Genomic DNA, 23301 nt, shown 5'->3' with positions numbered 1-23301 from the left:
GAGCCATTATCCACAAATGGCGAAGACATGGAACAGTGGTGAACCTTCCCAGGAGTGGCCGGCCACCCAAAATTACCCCAAGAGCGCAGCGACGACTCATCCAAGAGGTCACAAAAGACCCCACAACAACGTCCAAGGAACTGCAGGCCTCACTTGCCTCAGTTAAGGTCAGCGTTCATGCCTCCACCATCAGGAAAAGACTGGGCAAAAATGACCTGCATGGCAGAGTTCCAAGGAGAAAACCACTGCTGAGCAAAAAGAACATCAAAGCTCGTCTCAATTTCTCCACAACACATCTTGATGATCCCCAAGACTTTTGGGACAACATTCTGTGGACCGATGAGACAAAAGTGGAACTCTTTGGAAGGTGTGTGTCCAAGTATATCTGACGTAGAAGGAACACTGCATTTCATAAAAAGAACATTATACCAACAGTAAAATATGGTGGTGGTAGTGTGATGGTCTGGGGCTGTTTTGCTGCTTCAGGACCTGGAAGACTTGCCGTGATAAAAGGAACTATGAATTCTGCTGTCTACCAAGAGATCCTGAAGGAGAATGTCCGACCATCTGTTCGTGTACTCAAGCTGAAACGAACTTGGGTTCTGCAGCAGGACAATGATCCTAAACACGCCAGCAAGTCCACCACCGAATGGCTGAAGAAAAACAAAATGAAGACTTTGGAGTGGCCTAGCCAAAGTCCTGACCTGAATCCTATTGAGATGTTGTGGTATGACCTTAAAAAGGCCGTTCATGCTCGAAAACCCTCTAATGTAACTGAATTAGGACAATTCTGCAAAGATGAGTGGGCCAAAATTCCTCCAGGACGCTGTAAAAGCCTCATTGCACGTTATCGCAAACGCTTGGTTGCAGTTGTTGCTGCTAAGGGTGGCCCAACCAGTTATTAGGTTTAGGGGGCAATCACTTTTTCACACAGGGCCATGATGGTTTGGATTTTTTTTCACCTTTAATAATAAACACCTTCATTTACAAATTGCATTTTGTGTTTACTTGTGTTGTCCTTGACTATTGTTTAAATTGGTTTGATGTTCCGAAACACTTAAGTGTGACAAACATGCAAAGGAACAGGAAATGAGGAAGGGGGCAAACACTTTTTCACACCACTGTATATGTTTCCTTCCTGCTACTTCCCGTCCAGCCCCTCATGTGCTTCTCTATTTAAATCCCTAACTTGCTGCCATTGCTTGAGCAACACTTGTTTCTGAAGCTCTCCTGTGTAACCTGTTTTACCTGACTTCTCGTGAACTGATCTTCTGTGTACCGACCCGGCTTGTTCTGATTACGTTGTCTGCAGCCCGCCCTGACCTTGGCTCACTACCTGGCTTTCCTTGTTTCATCTATCCATCCTTGTCTACAGTGTAAATAATGCTGGTTGTCCAGGATCTGGCCTCTCGTCTGGATCGTCTGCAACTCGCTGCAACTTCAGCTCCTCCCGTTCCTGCTCCTGCTTCAGTTGCTTCGGTCTTACCTGCTGCACCTGGCAATCCCTGCCTGCATCTGCCGTCACCTCCTCGGTTCTCCGGTGATTCTAAGGCTTGTCGGGGCTTCATTAATCAGTGTTCCATCCACTTCGAACTTTCCAGCCACCATTTTCCAACTGATCGCACCAAAGTCGCATATATCATCTCTCTCCTCTCCTATAGAGTTACGCATTGGGGCTTTGCATAGTGAGGAGATCTCTTTCCTAATATTGCCTAAATCCTCCAGTCCCATCATCCTGGGCCTTCCATGGTTGCAGAAACACTCTCCACATCTTGACTGGAATTCTGGACAAGTATTGGCTTGGAACCCTCCATGCCAACAACGGTGTATTTCCAGGGTGCTACCTCCTCCTTCCATTCATCTTGCTGAGACCTCCACAACTCCCATGTTGCCTGCCCAATATCAATCCTTCCAAGATGTTTTCTTCAAAAAGGCCGCCGATCGCCTTCCTCCTCATAGAGACTTTGCTCCATTGAGCTTTTACCTGGGACCTCTCCTCCCCGTGGCCGAGTCTACCCTCTATCTATCCCCGAGACACAAGCCATGTCTGAATACATTTGGGAAAACCTGAAAAAGAGTTTCATCAGGAAATCTAACTCACCTGCTGGTTCTTCTTTGTAGCGAAAAAAGATGGTTCACTCCGTCCATGCATTGACTACAGGGGTCTTAACGCCATCACCGTGAAGAACCGATACCCTCTTTCTTTAATTTCCGAACTCTTTGACAGACTGCGAGGTTCTCATATCTTTACTAAATTGGATCTTAGAGGGGTCTTCAATTTAATAAGAATCTGGGAAGGAGACGAATGGATGACCGCCTCTAACACCAGGGATGGGCATTATGTGTATCTTGCGATGCCCTTCGGCTTATGCAATGCCCCAGCGGTCTTCCAAAATTTTGTTAACGAGATCTTTCTCGACCTTCTGTATGTCTGTGTTATTGTATATCTGGATAATAGTCTAATTTTCTCGCCAGTTTTACCTACCCATCATCTTCATGTAAAAACTGTGCTACAGCGTCTACGGGACAATTGTCTATATGCAAAATTGGAGAAGTGTCTATTTGAACAAACACAAGTTCCATTCCTGGGCTATATAATCTCGTCACAAGGTCTCCTCATGGACCCAGCCAAACTTCGGGCCATCTCCGAGTGGCCTCAGCCCTCTGGTCTTAAAGCCACCCAATGCTTTTTGGGCTTCACCAATTATTACCGCCAATTCATTCGTAACTACCCCACCTTGGTGGCTCCTATTACATCGCTCACCCGCAAAGGTGTAAATGCTCGGCTCTGGTCCCCTGAAGCCATTGAAGCTTTCTGCAAACTCAAGGCATCCTTCCTCTCCTCCCCTATTCTTCTACGTCCAGACATTACTAAATCCTTTTCTTTGGAGGTAGATGCCTCTTCTGTAGGAGTCGGGCCGTCCTACTCCAAGCTCAGCATGGCAAGTCTCAACCTTGCGGATTCTTTTCCAAGAAGGTTTCTGATGCTGAGAAAAACTATACCATTGGGGACCGTGAGCTACTCGCCATTAAACTAGCTCTTCAAGAATGGCGACATCTTCTAGAGGGTTCTCCCCATTGTATTACCATCTATACTGATCATAAAAATCTGCAGTATTTACAATCCGCGAAACGCTTGAACCCACGTCAAGCTCGCTGAGCCCTCTTTTTCGCCCACTTCAATTTTAACATTACTTTCCGTCCAGGTACCAAGAACCTTCGAGCCGATGCCTTGTCCAGGTCGTTTGATGTCAATGATTCTGAGAATCACCTAGATCCTGGTCCCATCATCCCTCCGCATCGTATTCTAGCCACCACTCAGCTCCAGTCTACGCAGCCTCCTCCTGGTAAAACTTTTGTAGCTCCTGCACTTCGTTCCAAACTCCTTGCTTGGGCACATGACTCCAAGTTCTCTGGACATCCTGGCATACCTCGTACTTGTGACCTTCTTCAACGTCATTATTTGTGGCCCTCTCTTCATAAGGATGTCAAGGAATACATTCAAGCTTGTTCGGTTTGTGTACTTTCCAAATCTTCCACGTCCGCCTCTGCTGGGTTGCTTTTGCCCTTACCAGTGCCCGATGTACCTTGGCGTTGTATTGCCATGGACTTTATCTCAGATCTGCCTCCCTCAACAGGTTCTACAGTCATCTGGGTAGTGGTGGATCGGTTCTCCAAAATGTGTCACTTGATTCCTCTCCCAGGTCTACCTTCTGCTCCCAGTCTTGCCACAACTTTCATTAAGGAGATCTTTCGCCTTCATGGGATGCCTTCCCATATCGTCTCTGACAGAGGAGTTCAATTTACTGCCCGGTTTTGGAGAGCCTTGTCCAGCTCCTTTTGGGATTAAATTGGATTTTTCATCTGCCTTTCATCCCCAGTCCAATGGGCAAATGGAACGTGTCAATCAAAATGTAGAACGTTTTCTCCGTGCCTTTATTTCTGCTCACCAAGATGACTGGGTGGACCTTTTGCCCTGGGCAGAGTTTGGCTTAAACCATCACGCCAATGCCAGTTCTGGGAAATCTCTTTTCTTCACAGTTTATGGGCAGCATCCATCTGTTCCCTTTCCTGTTCCCATTTCTCCTGTGGTACCAGCAGCAGCTGAGACCCAAAGGTCCTTCAACTCAATCTGGAAAGAAGTCTCTGGGAATCTTCATCTAGCTGCTTCCAGGCATAAAACGGCGGCAGATCGTCATCGCCATCCGGCTCCTAAGTTCCTGCCTGGCGATAGAGTTTGGCTCTCTACCAAGCACATCTGACTCCGGGTACCCTCGATGAAATTTGCCCCTCGCTTCATTGGTCCATTTCCTATTCTCCGCCAGATCAATCCAGTGGCCTTCAAGCTCCGTCTACCTTCTCATCTCAGGATACCCAACACCTTCCATGTCTCCCTGCTCAGGCCACTGGTCCTCAATCGCTTTTCTCGCCCTTCTTCTCACCCCACTCCTGTGGCTGATACCTCGGATCAGTATGAGATTAAAGTAATATTGGACTCCAAGTACTCCCGGGGGAAGTTATTCTATCTCATTGATTGGAAGGGCTATGGTCCGGAGGAGAGGTCTTGGGTCCCTGCCACTGATGTCTCTGCCCCACGTCTGGTGACCAGATTCCATCAGAAATTTCCCTCCAAGCCAGCCCCCAGACGTGTAGGGAGGCCTCGTAAGAGGAGGGGTACTGTCACAGATCAGCTGCGGAGCTGATCTGTGTCTCACCTTTACTGCAGTGGGTCAGCTGGCATCTGTTGTCCACTGTCAGGTGTTCAGCTCTGTGCACTCTGCAGCTATGGGCGTCGATGCCCTTCACCTGTTGCCTGATATATGTTTCCTTCCTGCTACTTCCCGTCCAGCCCCTCATGTGCTTCTCTATTTAAATCCCTTCCTAACTTGCTACCATTGCTTGAGCAACATTTGTTTCTGAAGCTCCCCTGTGCAACCTGTTTTACCTGACTTTTCGTGAACTGATCTTCTGTGTACCGACCTGGCTTGTTCTGATTACGTTGTCTGCAGCCCGCCCTGACCTTGGCTCACTACCTGGCTTTCCTTGCTTCATCCATCCATCCTTGTCTACAGTGTCTTCTGGTACTTCCCTAGCGAGCAGGGTGAACCCGGACCTGGGGTCAGCACGCAACTAAGTCCAAACCTTCATGAGAGGGTCCCTGGCGGAACACCGGCTGACTCTTAGATTCCACGCCCTGGGAAATCCCGTGTCACCTGCTCGCCTGTGGTTTCGCTGTAAGTAGTACTGTGACATAAGGTACTGTGACATGGTTAAATGAGAGCCAATCGCACTGACATTCTCCAGTTTCTTAAACTATATCTTAACCAAAAAAACACAAAAGGTTATATATAAAATCCCATTATTCCTCTATTTGTGGTGGCTGCATTTGTGTTCTTTGTTCAGCTCCTCTTGTTTTTATTTTTACCTGGTAATTCCTATCCCTGAGTGACCACTCAAGCTACTCACTCACTCCACTGATACTTAAAGTTATTGTAAATGATCACCTTGTAAAGCATGTTAGTTGATGTAAAACTTGATCCTCGTGATTAAGCTCAGAGGGGGGAGTGAAATGTGTTTTGGGCATGGCCTGGCGGGAGTCCAGGCTGAGGTTGCCACTTGCCACCCTTACATCGATTCTAGGGACTACATGGATGTGCGACTACAGGGATCCTTCCCTTTTGTACAAACCTTGCAAAACAACCCACTCAGTTTAAAAAATAAATGAGTCAAAACATTTTTGCATAGATATAAAAATACATTGTAAATATGTTTTTTTCCCTTTGTTATAAGTGATCACATTCTCTCTGCTCTCAGTTGCATAAGAGCTGGAGGGGAGGAGATGCAGCAGCCCACTGAGCTTCTCAGTGACAGGTATCAGGACATGTCTCAACATGGCTAGAGAACTAGACGTGCACTGTTTCATTTGTTATCTTTTTGTTTTTCAGGTCATTTGTTATGAATTTGTAAATTCATAAGTTTGTTAATTTGTAAATTCGCAAATTTGTAAAGTCCAAAATTTGTTAATTCGTAAATTTGAAAATTCGTAAATTTGAAAAATCAGAAAATTTGACAGAATAACTAACTAATAAATAACTAACTAATAATAACTAACTATTAAATTATAGGTATTGGAAATTCTTTTCAAATTTGGCTGTTAGTGAATGTAACGAATACGAATTTATGAATATACGAATGCCGCATCTAAACAAATGGAATGTAACAAATTAATAATAAATAATAATAATAAAAAGTTATTAATGTTATTTATTATTATTAATTTGTTATGTTCCATTAGTTTAGATACAGCATTTGTTATTTCGGATAATTCGTAACTTTGGTATTCGTATTATTATTTTTTTATCGTATTATTCGTATTCGTTATGTTCACTAGCAGCCAAATTTGAAAGGAAATTCCAATACCTATAATTTAATACTTATTAATAGTTAAGGTATTATTAGTTAGTTATCATTTAAGATTTTAGAATTTTCGGGTTTTCGGATTTTCTAATTTACGAATTTTCTAATTTAGGAATATTAGGAAAAATTTGTTAAACGGGTTTAACTAATTTGTCAATATTCGTTAAAAAACTAATTCGGAATGAAACGAATTCCACATGTCTATAGAGAACTGACCACGGTGTATTCCCCTGCATAGTGTGGTCAGTTTTTAATCGGAAAGCATGAGGATTAGCGGGAACACCAGGGTTTTCACACAAGCAATACAAAGAGAACAGGATACTTTCTCATACAAGTACATGGTACAGCAGGCACATATCAAGAATATGAAATATTTGGGTAACAAACGCTTTAAGCCAGCCATACATGAATCAAAATTTGCCTGGTTCAGCCGACTGGTTGTCCCCAAATCGAAATTTGCTTGAATAGTTTATTCTGAATAACATGCAACCTATAAATGAATACATTCTTATTTCTACAGTTAGTAAATGAATTAAACATGAAATCATGTATGGTAGGTAGCTACAATAGCGGCTTTGAGTATTTTTTATGTTCTGACATTATTTTAATTACAAGAAGCGCCCAGTGGATTCAACTCTGGTAATGTAGATTGGGTTAATAGAAAACTGCATTTCTTTCACACAAACAGAAGAATCTACAGGGAACATAAAACATGAAAGAGACCTTGCTGTGTCCTTCAGGCTTTCATTGACTCCCAAATGAATATCCTGCGTGGTGAGAAAAGAAGGATGTCCTCCCAATAAAGCAAATCCTGTAAGTACAAAATATTACATAAGGAGCAGCAAAACAAAAGACAAAAGTTCACATTGTTGAAGACTTTCTATACACAATGAAATTTCATTAAGGTGATTGTTTAGGTTAGAAGAGTCATGTACCTGTGAAGCTGAACCTTCAAAAATAACACAAATAATCTTGTTAAAGCAGAAATATACATTTGTGTACTGTCAAAGGAAGCAATTGTAATTCTGTCCAGTCTCTATTTAATTAATACCGACAGCACAACCAGGCGGGTGACACCACTTGTTAGAGTTTAAGAATATTGTTTTGTAATCGCTCCACCTGCAGCTGGCTGTTCGGACTATTACTAAAGCTGGCCATACACTCTAATGGACCATACATGCGATCAGACTTTGCGACTGGAAATGTTCGATGACAGGCTGTTGGCGGTATATCCGACCGTGTGTATGCTCCATCGGACAATTGTTGTCGGACTTTCCGCCAACAAATTTTTCAAATTTTTCACGGACAAATGTGTGTTGTGGGATTTTCGGAGCGTGTGTACACAAGTCCGTCGGACAAAAGTCCAAAGTACTCGGAAGCGGTCAGTCTTGTAAACTAGCGTACATAATAAAGAATTAACATTCGTGATGTGGCAAATTATGAAATCTCCAAATGCAGCACACATTCCCTTCTTCTTTAACCACTTCCCGACCAGCGCACGACGATGTACGTTGACAGAATGGTACGGGCAGGCATATTGGCGTACATGTACGTCCAATATTCGTTGCCGCCGTGCCATCGGGAGCGCGCCGCCGGCGGCGCCCTCCCGCGCTGGTCGGGACCCCCGTGAGTCCGGTCGCGGGACCCGCGGACTCGATCGCCGCGGGCATCCCTGCGATCGTCTCACGGAGCGGCCGAATGGAGGAAATGCTGTATAAACAACATTTTTCCATTCTGCCTAGCAACTAGTGACGCTGATCTCTGCTCCATGTGATTGGAGCAGAGATCAGTGTACACTAAATGAAAGCCCAACCCCCCCACAGTTAGTAACACACCCCTAGGAACACTTAACCCCTACACTGCCACCCACTGGTTAACCCTTTCACTGCCAGTGTCATTTACACAGGAATCACTGCATTTATATAGCAGTGATTACTGTATAAATGACAATGGTCCCAAAAATGTGTCAAAAATGTCCGATGGGTCCCCCACAATGTCGCAGTCACAATAAAAATCGCAGATCGCCGCCATTACTAGTAAAAAAAAAAATAATAAAAAATTATTAATAAAAATGCTATAAAACTATCCCTATTTTGTAAACGCTATAACTTTTGCGCAAACCAATCAATAATCGCTTATTGCAATTTTTTTTACCAAAAATATGTAGAAGAATACGTATCGGCCTAAACTGAGGGAAAAAAATGTTTTTTTATATATTTTTGGGGGATGTTTATTATTACAAAAAGTAAAAAATAATGTGTTTTTTTCAAAATTATCGCTCTATTTTTGTTTATAGCGCAAAAAATAAAAACCGCAGGGGTGATCAAATACCACCAAAAGAAAGCTCTATTTGTGGGAAAAAAAGGACGTTAATTTTGTTTGGGAGCCACGTCGCATGACCGCGCAATTGTCAGTTAAAGCGACGCAGTGCCGAATCGCAAAAAGTGGTCTGGTCTTTGACCAGCAAATTGGTCCGGTCTGAAAGTGGTTAATGGGATAATAATGAAGCTGCTTTGCTGGTGATACTGATGGAGTTATTGCAAATTAATTTTAAAAGGCTTTTTTTTTCTAGTGATATCAAGAATAATATTATTATGCTTTTTTTCTTTATTTGGGCAAGTTAAAACAACACCATTATCCTGTAGTTTTTAAGATCAAAGGTACAACTACAGTGGTGTGAAAAAGTGTTTGCCCCCTTCCTCATTTCCTGTTCCTTTGCATGTTTGTCACACTTAAGTGTTTCGGAACATCAAACCAATTTAAACAATAGTCAAGGACAACACAAGTAAACACAAAATGCAATTTGTAAATGAAGGTGTTTATTATTAAAGGTGAAAAAAAATCCAAACCATCATGGCCCTGTGTGAAAAAGTGATTGCCCCCTAAACCTAATAACTGGTTGGGCCACCCTTAGCAGCAACAACTGCAACCAAGCGTTTGCGATAACGTGCAATGAGGCTTTTACAGAGTCCTGGAGGAATTTTGGCCCACTCATCTTTGCAGAATTGTCCTAATTCAGTTACATTAGAGGGTTTTCGAGCAAGAACGGCCTTTTTAAGGTCATACCACAACATCTCAATAGGATTCAGGTCAGGACTTTGGCTAGGCCACTCCAAAGTCTTCATTTTGTTTTTCTTCAGCCATTCGGTGGTGGACTTGCTGGTGTGTTTAGGATCATTGTCCTGCTGCAGAACCCAAGTTCGTTTCAGCTTGAGTACACGAACAGATGGTCGGACATTCTCCTTCAGGATCTCTTGGTAGACAGCAGAATTCATAGTTCCTTTTATCTCGGCAAGTCTTCCAGGTCCTGAAGCAGCAAAACAGCCCCAGACCATCACACTACCACCACCATATTTTACTGTTGGTATAATGTTCTTTTTATGAAATGCAGTGTTCCTTCTACGCCAGATATACTTGGACACACACCTTCCAAAGAGTTCCACTTTTGTATCATCGTTCCACAGAATGTTGTCCCAAAAGTCTTGGGGATCATCAAGATGTGTTGTGGAGAAATTGAGACAAGCTTTGATGTTCTTTTTGCTCAGCAGTGGTTTTCTCCTTGGAACTCTGCCATGCAGGCCATTTTTGCCCAGTCTTTTCCTGATGGTGGAGGCATGAACGCTGACCTTAACTGAGGCAAGTGAGGCCTGCAGTTCCTTGGACGTTGTTGTGGGGTCTTTTGTGACCTCTTGGATGAGTCGTCGCTGCGCTCTTGGGGTAATTTTGGGCGGCCGGCCACTCCTGGGAAGGTTCACCACTGTTCCATGTCTTCGCCATTTGTGGATAATGGCTCTCACTGTGGTTCGCTGGATTCCCAAAGCTTTGGAAATGGCTTTATAACCCTTTCCAGACTGATAGATCTCAATTACTTTCTTTCTCAATTGTTCCTGAATTTCTTTGGGTCATGATGTGTAGCTTTTAAGAATCTTCTGGTGGACCTTACTGTGTCAAGCAGCTCCTATTTAAGTGATGCCTTGATTGTGAACAGGTGTGGCAATAATCAGGCCTGGGTGTGGCTAGAGAAATTGAACTCAGGTGTGGACAACCACAGTTATAGTATGTTTTAACAAGGGGGGAGGAAGGGGGCAAACACTTTCTCACACCACTGTATGTTGGTGTCCCTTGTCAATTTTACATTGTATTTTTTTTTAAATGTAACTGCCTACTCCAAAACTGTCATTTGAAGTAAAACACATAGCCAAGTATCATTCTCCACAATTTTTTTTATGGTGCATTAAAAAAGAAAACAAAAAAAAATTAGACATGCTATCTGCCCATAGAACTTAACCAAAAAGTGTATTCTATGCATCCAAAAATATTAAAAAATATACCAAATCAAATAATTATTCAACCAAAACAATAATGCCAAAGCAATAACTCCAAGGCCAATAATAAATAACACGTTATCTTCTCTGATTCCGCAACATGTCTGGTTGACAAACGCCCATTCAGAAACAAACTGAAAGCCACGAAATGAAAAGTGCAAAATAAAAAGTGCGAAATGAAAAGCACGAAATGAAAAGCGTGAAAAGAAAAGCATGAATCAACACTCATCAAACTCATTCCAGACCCAAACCCTTCAGGTCTGGTATGGATTTTAATGGGAACCCCACACTAATTTTTTTAAAAAAATGGGATGGGTCCCCCCAAAAATCCATACCAGACCCTTATCCGAGCACGCAACCTGGCAGGCCGCAGGAAAAGAGGGGGGACGAGAGAGCATCCCCCCCTCCTGAACCGTACCAGGCCACATGCCCTCAACATTGGGAGGTTGCTTTGGGGTAGCCCCCCAAAGCACCTTGTCCCCATGTTGATGGGGAGAAGGGACTCATCCCCACGACCCTTGCCCGGTGGTTGTGGGGGTCTGCGGGTGGGGGCTTATCGGAATCTGGAAGCCCCCTTTTACAAGGGGACCCCCAGATCCTGGCCCCCCTGTGTGAATTGGTAATGGGTACAAATGTACCCCTACCATTTCACAAAAAAGTGTCAAAAATTTTAAAAAAGAAAATAGATGGTTTTTGACAATTCCTTTATTAATGTCTTCTTCTTTCCCTGCTTCTTCCATCTTTTTCTGGTCTTCCTTCGATGTTCTTCTTCTTCCTCCATTTTGTTCTTCCCCCGCTTCTTCCTTTATCTTTCTCCACTTCTTCCTCCAGTCTTCTCGTCCGGCATCTTCCTCTGGCTTCTTCTTCTCCGCTTCGTCCTCTGGACGATCCGCCTCAATGGGAGTCTCCCGCTTTGTGATGTTTCTGTTCAGGTGACAGCTCTTATATTCCCTATGGCTTCCCCCATAGTGTCAGAGGGGGCGGGGTCACCAGTTTACCTTTTTTTTTTTTTGGTGCGGGGTTCCCGTTAAAATCCATACCAGACCTTAATGGTCTGGTATGGATTTTGAGGGGGACCGCCACGTCATTTAAAAAAAAAAATTGGCACAGTGTTCTCCTTAATATCCATACCAGACCTGAAGGGCCTGCTATGGAATCTGGGGGGTCCCCCACGCATTTTTTAAAAAATTTGGGTTCGTGATTCCCCTGTGGGGGAATCCCATGCCATTTTTATCAATGAACTTTTATGTGTATTGCCGGGACCGACAATTCATTATAGCCGCGAGTAGTTTTAAATTACTTTTTTTTCCATTAGAAATTTAATTTTGCTCTCAGACTGTTCTAAACATGGCAAACATACACCATTTTATAGGCATACTATAGACACCCCCCAGGTACGAAATTGAAAGGAATATTATACTTTTATTGTTTCACTTTAAGCATTATTAAAATCACTGCTCCCGAAAAAACTGCCACTTTTAAATTTAAACTTTTGCATTGATATATGTCCCCTGGGGCAGGACCCAGGTCCCCAAACACTTTAAGACAATACCATGCATATAAGCCTTTAAAATTATCACTTTTGATTTTTCATGTTCCTGTCCCATAGACTTTAACAGTGTTCGCCTTCTTGAACAAATTTTGTTGCCTGTTCGCATGTTCTGGTGCAAACCGAACGGGGGGGGGGTGTGTCCAGCCCCTCCCTAGTTGAGACTGAACCAGCTGATATTAATTTACACTGAAAAGGGGCAGGGTTGATTTATAATTACTGATATATTTCAGCTGGTGTCTTGGTTTTTCATGTCTTTCATGCACCTCCCCTTCATGTGATCAATACTTTTTCCTTGTGCCATTTTATTACACATAATTTAATTTCTGAACTTATTTGTTTTGGTTTCTTTGTATGTAGGTATGTATGTATTGCGTGGGTTGTTAACGACATGTGGTGAAAATTTCATGTAAACAACACCTTTAGAAATATATTTACCTAGATAAATGGTGATGTGTTCAATACTTATTTTACCCATTGTATAACAACTGTCATGATTGACCGGTAGATGTAGACTAACATATGACCAGCTGAAGGCCAGATTAGGCATATGTTCTGATTTAATCAGTAGATACGTACTAACATATGACCAGATAATGGCATTACAAGAACATAAAATGAAGGTCATCTATTTCAACTGTATAGCAGGTGTCCACGAAAGGAGAAAGGACGTGACAGTCTTCAGGTTAGATAATATGGTCTTTAGCAAAATGGCAGTTATTATTATTATTATTATTATTTTTATTATTATAATACAGGATTTATATAGCACCAACAGTATACGCAGCGCTTTACAACATTAGGGTAGACAGTACAATTACAATACAATTCAATACAGGGGGGAATCAGAGGACCCTGCTCGTTAGAGCTTACAATCTAGGAGATAGTTTGAGCAGGTCAGTCTTTCTTATGCTGAGAAAAAAAAGACCTGCAAATGTCCATCATTTTTCTGCAAAATTAACATCAAGGGTTTGTTCTGTTGCCAAAAACCAGTAACCTCAAGCCTAATGGTAGCCATAGTTAAAGTAGTATTAAACCGCCAAACCAAATGTAATATATTGCAGTTTATCAGTCTTTTGATGTGGTGGCTGCATTAACTTTCTTTTTTTTTGCTATTTCCTTTTGTTTTCATCTAATGATCTAGCCAGTAACATACTCCTGTATTAGAGTGCCCCCACTCTGGATGAAGGAGCACAGAGGCACCTTTGGACAACAGCATTGTTGGTCTGGGGGTAAAGGAGTGTTAGATGGACTAAAGCCTTGTACACATGGTCCGATTGTTGGCTAACTGAACAACAGATTTTTGTCAAAAGGGTGTGCACCAGGAACTTGTCTTGCATACTAACGGTACACAATTGTTGTGCAACCCTCTACATTGAGTGCCACCCTTTGGGCCCCTACTGCTAATTTCCTGTTTGGTGAGCATTGATTCTGATCATGCATGTTTGTACTTTCGTACTTTTGTGTGACGGATTTGTGTACTGACATACAAAAATCTGACGTCAAACCGTTGTCCGCTGAAAATTTACTAGCCTGTCATCCAACATTTGTTAGCCAAAAGTTGGACAACAATTGTCAAACAGAGGGTACTAACGATAAGATTTTAGGACAACGGTCTGTCAACAGATAATCCCCTGCCAACAATCGTACCATGTGTGCGAGGCTTAACAGATTTAGAGACACAAACAAATTGATGCCAACTCCAGCTCACACTGCAATTACATAAGCAGTTGCAGCAACAGTTTTTATTCTCTTTTGGGAATAAGGTTACACATTTATAAAGAGAAACTGACCAACTGACCACCACAGTCAGTAGTAAATGGTTAGCCTCGACACTCTACTGCATTTGCAGGAGAGCTTGTTCTGTTGAAAAACAACACTTACTGGCTGGATCACCAGATGAAAAGAAAAGGAATGCATGCTTAACCACTTCAGCCACGGAAGGTTTTACCCTCTTCCTGACCAGAGCACTTTTTACAATTTGGTACTACGTCGCTTTAACTGGTAATTGTGTAGTTATGTAATGCTGTACCCAAACAAAATTTGTGTCCTTTTTTTGTCACAAATAGAGCTTTATTTTGGTGCTATTTGATCACCTCCTGTGGTTTTTATTTTTTGCGCTATAAACAAAAGAAGAGCAACAATTTTGAAAAAAAAGCTATATTTTTTACTTTTTGCTATAATAAATATCCCCAAAAATGTTTTAAAAAAACAAATTTCTTCATCAGTTTAGGCTTATAAATATTCTTCTACATATATTTGGTAAAAAAAAAATAGAAATTTGCACAAAAGTTATAGCGTCTACAAACTATAGGAAAGATTTATGGCATTTTTATGGTATTCTTCTTCTTATTATTTTTTTTACTAGTAATGGCGGTGATCTGTGATTTTTAGCGGTATTGCGACATTGTGACAGACAGATTGAACACTTTTAACACATTTTTGGGACCATTGATAATTATACAGCGATGAGTGCTGTAAAAATGCACTGATTACTATGTAAATGTCACTGGAAGGGAAGAGGTTAATGCTAGGGGGCGATCAAGGGGTTAAATGTGTGTTCCCTCAGTGTGTTCTAACTGTATGGGGATTGGACTGAGTAGGTGAGGAGACATATTGATGCTCCTACTTACTAGGAACAAACGACATATCTCCTCTCCTCTGACAGTAGCTGGTGCTCGTGCATGTAATCGCGTGTGGCCGGCAGCAATCGCATTTGCCAGCCATGTGCATCGAGTCCCCCGCCGTGCAGCGGGCATGTGCGTGCCCTCTGGTGGCCCATAAAGGAAACCCCATAAGGGTATGGGGTTTAGCACAGGGATGCCGTTCTGCCCCAGTAAATAGACATGAGCCGGTCGGAAAACAGTTAAAAAGAAAACAGAACGCAGCGAATTACATCTAGGAACTAGTAAGCTACATTAAAATAAATGTTTGCACTTTGGGTTTAATATTGCTTTAAACCCTATTGCTAATACTACACCTAACCCAAACCCTTTACCTTTATTTTGTTATGTGATCTTCAAGACATTAAAGTCATAAACAATAAGCCTAGGTTTATCCTGACAGGCGATAGGGCAAAAAAGCACAGCCAGCCAACACAAGAGGTTCCATACAAATAATTCAAACTGTACAACTTCTTGGAAGTAGGGATGAGCTTCGTGTTCGAGTCGAACGTACGTTCGACTCGAACATTGGCCGTTCGGCCGTTCGGCGAATTCCGAACGTTTTGGCCGTTCGCGTCAAAATTCGAGTGACGCGCGCGCGGACCACAATGCACTGCGTTGGCGCAGTGCATTGCTGCCCGATGATTGGCCAAGCATGCACTGTGACCCCGCATGCTTGGCCAATCGCAGCGCCGGCAGCGAGGAGAGCCATGATTGGCCACAGGCATCCTGCCTGTGGCCAATCATAGCTCAGGCTGTGTAGTGCACGCCCCACACTATATAAGGCCGCCTTTAAGGCGGCCTCCTGTAGTGTGTTACTTTGCATCTGAAGCAGTGGGTGTTCTGTGTACCTTCAACACAGTACACACCAATCGTTTTTGGCTGATTTCCTATCTTGCTGCTGTGTAGTGGTTGTTGTCTGTGCCCTGACTGCAGTATACACCACTATATTCACCTCACCTATATAGCTAGTGATCTAGCTTTAACCACTTAACAACTGCCCATTGCCGATTAACGGCTTCAGGGCGGTTGTTTAACTCAGAGAGGCCGTTAATTAACGGCCTCCCAGAATTCTGCTCTCGCGTGCCCCGAGGTGTGCGCACTCGAGAGCATCCGTGACCGCCGGGTCCATAGGACCCGGCGCATCACGGTAAACGGCCGCTCATAGCGGCCGTTTACCACGTGATTGCTCCGTCAAATGACGGAGTGATCACTTGGAAACAAACCGGCGTCATGTTATGACGCCTGTTCCTCCCTCCCCTTTCTGTACCGATCGGTACAGCGGAGGGGAAAGAGATCGGTGTCAGCAGCGATGTGGGCTGCATCTGCAGTGCCCACATCGCTGCTCACTGAATTTAACCCCTCAATTCCCTGCCAATACTCTGCAATACCAGTGCATACTCTGCAGTACCCTGCCATTACTCTGCAGTACCCCGCCATTACTCTGCAGTACCCCGCCATTACTCTGCAGTACCCCGCCATTACTCTGCAGTGCAGTACCCTGCCATTACTCTGCAGTGCAGTACCCTGCCATTACTCTGTAGTACCCCGCCATTACTCTGCAGTGCAGTACCCCGCCATTACTCTGCAGTGCAGTACCCCGCCATTACTCTGCAGTGCAGTACCCTGCCATTACTCTGCAGTGCAGTACCCCGCCATTACTCTGCAGTGCAGTACCCTGCCATTACTCTGCAGTGCAGTACCCCGCCATTACTCTGCAGTACCCCGCCATTACTCTGCAGTGCAGTACCCCGCCATTACTCTGCAGTGCAGTACCCCGCCATTACTCTGCAGTGCAGTACCCTGCCATTACTCTGCAGTGCAGTACCCCGCCATTACTCTGCAGTACCCCGCCATTACTCTGCAGTGCAGTACCCTGCCATTACTCTGCAGTGCAGTACCCCGCCATTACTCTGCAGTGCAGTACCCTGCCATTACTCTGCAGTGCAGTACCCTGCTATTACTCTGTAGCACCCCGCCAATACTCTGTAATACCCTGCCATAAATTGCCATACCCAGCCATACTCAGAGATACCCAGCCATACTCGGTGATACCCTGAAATACCCAGCCATAGACGCCCCCCACCCCTCACCGCCCTCCGGTGCTTCTACCAACTCGCCAGTACGATCAAAGCCAGAATCTTTTTTTTATTTTTTATTTCAGGCTTCCCAGCCTAGAGGTGAGATGTGGGGTCATATTGACCCCCCAGATTTCACTGTAAAGAGGACCTGTCACCCCATATTCCTATTACAAGGGATGTTTACATTTCTTGTAATAGGAATAAAAGTGATCAAAAATATATTTTTGGGAAAAAAAATGTCAAACTAAAATAAATAAAGTAAAATGAACAATAAAAAAATAAAATAAAAATTAAAGCGCCCATGTCCCCATGTGCTCGCATGTGCCACAATGTGAGGTATCGCCGAGAATGTTAGAGCGAGAGCAATAATTCTAGTCCTAGACCTCCTCTGCAACTCAAAACATGTAACCAGTAAAAAAATATTTAAAGCGTCGCCTATGGGGATTTTTTAAGTAGCGACGTTTGGCGCCATTCCACGGGCATGTGCAATTTTGAAGAGTGACATGTTTGATATCTATTTACTCAGCATAACTTCATCTTTCACTTTATGCAAACATTGGGCTAACAAGTGGTTAATAATAGAGCTTGCAGTCAGTAGTGTTAGGAGATAGTGCGTGCTGTCTGCGTGCTCTGTACCCAGTACATACCGCTATAATATAGGGCAGGCCCCTACTTTCAAACATCCAACTTACAAACATCTCCTACTTGCAAACGCAAGGAGACAGCAGCAAGTGAGATGAAAAAAGATGGACGACAAAACAAATTATACAGGGGTGATAACCCTTCCCTATGTTTTCCAAAAAGCTTAAAGATAGTTTTTTTGACTGGAGCTACACTTTAAAATGTACCGGTTGAAAATGACAAACAGATTCAACTTAACACAACAAACCTACACAGTCCCTGTCTTGTTTGCACCGCCTGTATACTGCTGTTCTGAGTATATAGGGCCTGGGGGCCACACGCATTTCCTTTTTTTAATATGGGTACGGGGTTCCCCTTAATATGCGTACAAGACCCAAATAGGCTGGTAATGGGCAGGGAGGGCTACCCATGCCATGTTTCTCAATGATTTTCAACCATATTGCAGGAACCAGATATAACATTAAAACCGCAAGCAGTTTTAAATGGTGTTATTTCCGTTTAATGTCATTTTGTGCAGGGACTGTTCTAAACACGGGAAACACGTGGCACTTCACAGGCATACTACAGACACCCCGCAGGCACCATATTTAAAGGAATATTTCACTTTTTTTTTTTCACTTTAATCGTCATTAAAATCAGTGCTCCCGCCAAAACGGTAGTTTTTAAAACTTTTTTTTGCAGTGACCCATGTCCCCTGAGGCAGGAGGCAGGTCGCCAAACCCTTTTTAGGACACTATCTTGCATATTAGCCGTTAAAATGAGCACTTTCCAATTCGAACGTTCGAGTCCCATAGACTTCAATGGGGTTCTAACGTTCGTACCGAACGCGGGGGTCGTTCGCAAGTTCTGGTGCGAACCGAACCGGGGGGTGTTCGGCTCATCCCTACTTGGAAGTAAAATTAGTGCTGAAGAGCCAGCGGGGTTTATTTACTAAAACCGGAGAGTGCAAAATCTGGTGCAGCTCTGCATAGAAGCTTCCAGGTTTTTTTTTTTTGCCAAAGCTTAAAGTGGGTGTAAAGGCAGAAGTTTTTTTATATTAATGCATTCTATGCATTCCTGGTGGTATTCCCGTGTGTGGCTCAAGGTTAAACTTCAGTACCATTAGCGGTAACCCAGAGCCACACTTGGGATTGCATTGCAGAATCCTGGTACAGCATACTTACCTTGTCACCAGGATCCTGCAATGTCGTCCCCCCCCCCCGCTGTGTCCTCCGTCGGATCAGCCGCCTAATGCTCTGTGTTCCATGCTCTGTTTGCTGTGAGCATTGGGACGCATGGGGCAGAGTCCAGCGGCAAATTCAAAAAGTACAAAAAACAGAACACATACAGTACACTTAATCTTACAGAGTGCATTACTGTATAAAATCATTTCACCTCCCTTTTGTCCCTAGTGCTTTGTCCAGTGCCCTGCATGCACTTTTATATTATATATATACTGTTATTTCTGCCTAGACACTTGAGATTGTCTATGGCAACCAAAAAGTGTCCATTTATGCCAAAAGTGGTTTTAGACCAGCTAGAAAATAGCGATAGTAAATTAGAACACTTGCAGAATTGAGCGATAGTGAATCGTGGGGAAATTAATTTTATTATTATTATTATATTTTTTTATAATTATTTATATTTATGTATTATATTTTAATTTATGATTTCATGTTTCAAACTTTATCATACACTGGATGTCTAGGACAGATTTAAGTGTGTTATTCCTAAGAATTACAGGCCAACAATATATAAACACCAAATTTCTATGCAAAAAAAGTACCACCTTGAGATTCAAAAATCTCACATAATCATACCGCCAGGGAGGCTACGATTTATTGCTTGAAAAACTTGAAACAGAAGAGGGATCAGGGCATGAGATACTCAAAAAACAATTAGCAAATAATAGAGGACAATCTTCTCCCAAAGTAAATGTGAATACAAAACAGTCTACTCCCAAACAGCTGAAGACTATAGGGGGTGGCAAAATACACTGGCATCTGGTTACCTTTCTCCAATGTATACTTGTTGGTACACAGTGATATCTTGAAGACACTACACAATCACAGGGATCACTTAGAGTCTCTACTCACAAGTCCCCAGGGCCGCTGCCTCCTTCCAGCCTCCTCCAGACACCATTTAGTGACAGTAACAATCCTTCTCCAGACCAAATACCTTGAAGAATGCTTGCAGTCAGATCCAAGCTGCTTCTAGGTCCCAGCTGCCTCAGGGGCAACAGGTCCCTCTGAGGCTGGGAACTCGAGTTCCTGAGAAAAGACAAGCTCTCCAGGACTTCAGACTATTTATCAGCTGCCCAGCCACCATTTGGGTGCACCTTCCCTGGGATTGGCTAGGCCCTAATCAATATTCAGGCTTGTTATTTCAATTCTAACTCCCTAAGCTCTGGAAGCTTTTTCTAGAGGCAGGGGGAAGCAATCAAACCCCTAGCCCGTGAAACCCTGAACAGACAAACCAAATAATCTCTGCTCACTTGATTACACAAGTAGCCCAAAAAGGAATTTTACCTGGTAACCTAACTAGGAGGGTTCTACAGCAGTAACGATAGCATTTGAGATAGATAATCCGAAGAAAGAGTATATCAGAATAAATCAGTCCCAGAAATCAAAGGATAGAAGTTATGGAAGTATAAGCTGATCTCTGAAAATGACACTATATGATATGTGCAATATTTGTAATGAAATAAATTCACATAATAACATTTACATGTCATTTGGGTTTGATGTGTGAAATAGTGGAGTTTATTACATCCGCAGTGGAGCTCATAAATATAAACATTGGAAAATTCAATTGTAAGCTAATTAACATATATGTTTTTGGATTGTAAAAGGAAACTGCACAAAAGCACAGGTTTGGGAAAAGGGGGACAGATTACAAACTGCATTGAACAGTAACCACAAGACTGCACAGCCACAATACTGACCAAAAATTCATGATATAATATATAATTAAATAAGGTTGGCATATTGCCTGAATAATACAGATGTTCTAAAAGACAGCTGTTAAGCACATGCTAGGAGGCTATGGCATATGTTGCTGTAAAAAATATAAATGCATTAAGCCACTGGCTAAAGATAATTGAAACATCTGCGTTAGAGATAAAGTAACAACTCTTACCAGTTTCTGTAGAAAGTCTAGTTCTGGTACTTCTCTTTTCAAATATCATAGCAAGAGATTTTCCTTGTAGCAGCGGCAAATACTAGAAACAAAAGGTACATTGGGAGTTTAGCTGTTCTAGAGTTAGAAAAGATGACATGTTGCAAATACATTGTATACATAGACTATGAATACAGTGGTGTGAAAAAGTGTTTGCCCCCTTCCTCATTTCCTGTTCCTTTGCATGTTTGTCACACTTAAGTGTTTCGGAACATCAAACCAATTTAAACAATAGTCAAGGACAACACAAGTAAACACAAAATGCAATTTGTAAATGAAGGTGTTTATTATTAAAGGTGAAAAAAAATCCAAACCATCATGGCCCTGTGTGAAAAAGTGATTGCCCCCTAAACCTAATAACTGGTTGGGCCACCCTTAGCAGCAACAACTGCAACCAAGCGTTTGCGATAACGTGCAATGAGGCTTTTACAGCGTCCTGGAGGAATTTTGGCCCACTCATCTTTGCAGAATTGTCCTAATTCAGTTACATTAGAGGGTTTTCGAGCATGAATGGCCTTTTTAAGGTCATACCACAACATCTCAATAGGATTCAGGTCAGGACTTTGGCTAGGCCACTCCAAAGTCTGCATTTTGTTTTTCTTCAGCCATTCGGTGGTGGACTTGCTGGTGTGTTTAGGATCATTGTCCTGCTGCAGAACCCAAGTTCGTTTCAGCTTGAGTACACGAACAGATGGTCGGACATTCTCCTTCAGGATCTCTTGGTAGACAGCAGAATTCAAAGTTCCTTTTATCACGGCAAGTCTTCCAGGTCCTGAAGCAGCAAAACAGCCCCAGACCATCACACTACCACCACCATATTTTACTGTTGGTATAATGTTCTTTTTATGAAATGCAGTGTTCCTTCTACGCCAGATATACTTGGACACCCACCTTCCAAAGAGTTCCACTTTTGTCTCATCGGTCCACAGAATGTTGTCCCAAAAGTCTTGGGGATCTTGGGTGGAGTTAGTGGCCCTTTATAGGCAAGTTGTGGATGGAGCCCAGTGAGAGTAGGGTATGGGAACAGGATAAATTGGGTGTGTCAAGATGTAAACTTGAGTTATAGCTGCTGTAAAGCTTGAGTGGTACAGAACATGTTGGGACTATCTTGAGTCACCTTGTCTATCCCTGACCTCATTCTGCAGGTTCTGTAGATTGGTGTGTTTGGCTTTGGGCCTGTGCAAGAGTCCTCTAATGTGTGTGGTAGCAGATAACATCAGGGAATGTGCCTGGCCAGGCAGGACTAGCGAGTGAACATTGTCAGAGTAACAGTATGCTGATGGAAGGACCATGCCACCTCTAATGGTGTACGATGACCTTGAGTTCAAGGACTATCATACTATTGAGAAGTTGTCCCATTTCTGTTGTGTTTCCTAGAAGAGGGATAAAGGGAAGATGGATTATGTTGTATAATTGTGCTCTGCTCTGATAAGACTGCTGCATGATAATGTGATTGCTGTTAATATTCTGCACTAGAGGTCTGCCAATATGTCAATGTTTTTATTGAAGAAGAAATAATTGCAGTAAAGTGGTGAAAATGTATGTGGGAGTGAACATTCCTTTATTTCTATGTGGGCCTGTGGTTGGTGATGTTGTGAGCGAGTCTATGGCCAGGAGATGTGTCAAAGATGGTGGACCCAAGGCAGGTATGTCGAGGTTCTTTCAAAAAAGAGGGGCAGGACCTGTGACAGCTTAGAATATAAATAATCAGGAGAGTTTGGCCCAAGAAGTGAGTTGATATGGGTTCTAGTTAAAATGGGTTATCAAACCTTTGGGGAAAAATGTCCTCCAATTGGAAGCTAGAGTTATCTGAGTTTAGAAGCAACCCTTAAGAGAGACTAAGTGAGCTCCTGAGTCACCCAGAAAGGTGGAAAATATTTGCTTTGTTGAATGATCCTTGTTTAACCTCTATGATGGAGATTGTTTTTCTTAAATGGAAAGACTGTAAAGTTTAATATCTTCTGGAGTAAAGCTTAATGTTTCTTTCAAGAAAATGTGACTATACCCTCTTCTTGCCGAGGGTGAGGAGGGCACTTAGCACTAAAGTGGTCTCTGTCTGTAAAGTGAGGGGTGGTGTGCCTGGTGTCTGTCATCTCCATGGAAGGCATATAAGTAAGTGCTGTATCTTCCACTCATAGCCTCTGCCTGGATAACTTATTGATAGGGTCCCTGTAACGAGACTGTAGGTGGAACCTAAAGAATACAGCCTGTGGACTTTGTGGCCTGTCTTGGAGGAAGGAGCTCCTCCAGAACTTGGTGTCACAAGTTGAGGTTCTGAGCACTTGCAAATCAGAGGACCCCTGAGGTCAATAGAAATGTGGTTGGCATAAGCTAACATCTTACAGGCCTAATAACCTTGACAAGTTAATATGTTATGCAAGCAGCAGATTTTTCCCTATGTGCCAGTGGACTTAAGAGGCAATAAAGAATATGTATTTTGCAAGTAATAAGCTTATTATTGTATACGT

The 23301-nt window shown here is 42.9% G+C and overlaps 1 protein-coding gene across 1 annotated transcript in view; it reads right to left on the bottom strand.

Annotated features, from left to right (window-relative positions):
- Window positions 1-23301, bottom strand: part of OTC (ornithine transcarbamylase) — a 139605-nt gene that overhangs the window by 72276 nt on the left and 44028 nt on the right. Inside the window, exons 3-4 of the mRNA XM_077480865.1 lie at window positions 20795-20876; window positions 7141-7228 (exon numbers count right to left, since the gene is read on the bottom strand). Of these exons, the coding sequence (XP_077336991.1) occupies window positions 7141-7228; window positions 20795-20876 (170 nt within the window). The remainder of the gene's footprint in view (window positions 1-7140; window positions 7229-20794; window positions 20877-23301) is intronic.

The sequence above is a fragment of the Lithobates pipiens genome, unplaced genomic scaffold, assembly GCF_037356315.1.
Source record: "Lithobates pipiens isolate NorthernLeopardFrog02 unplaced genomic scaffold, aLitPip1_a1.2 Scaffold_16, whole genome shotgun sequence".
Classification (NCBI taxonomy): Eukaryota; Metazoa; Chordata; class Amphibia; order Anura; family Ranidae; genus Lithobates; species Lithobates pipiens.
This window is presented reverse-complemented; position numbering and strand designations above follow the sequence as displayed.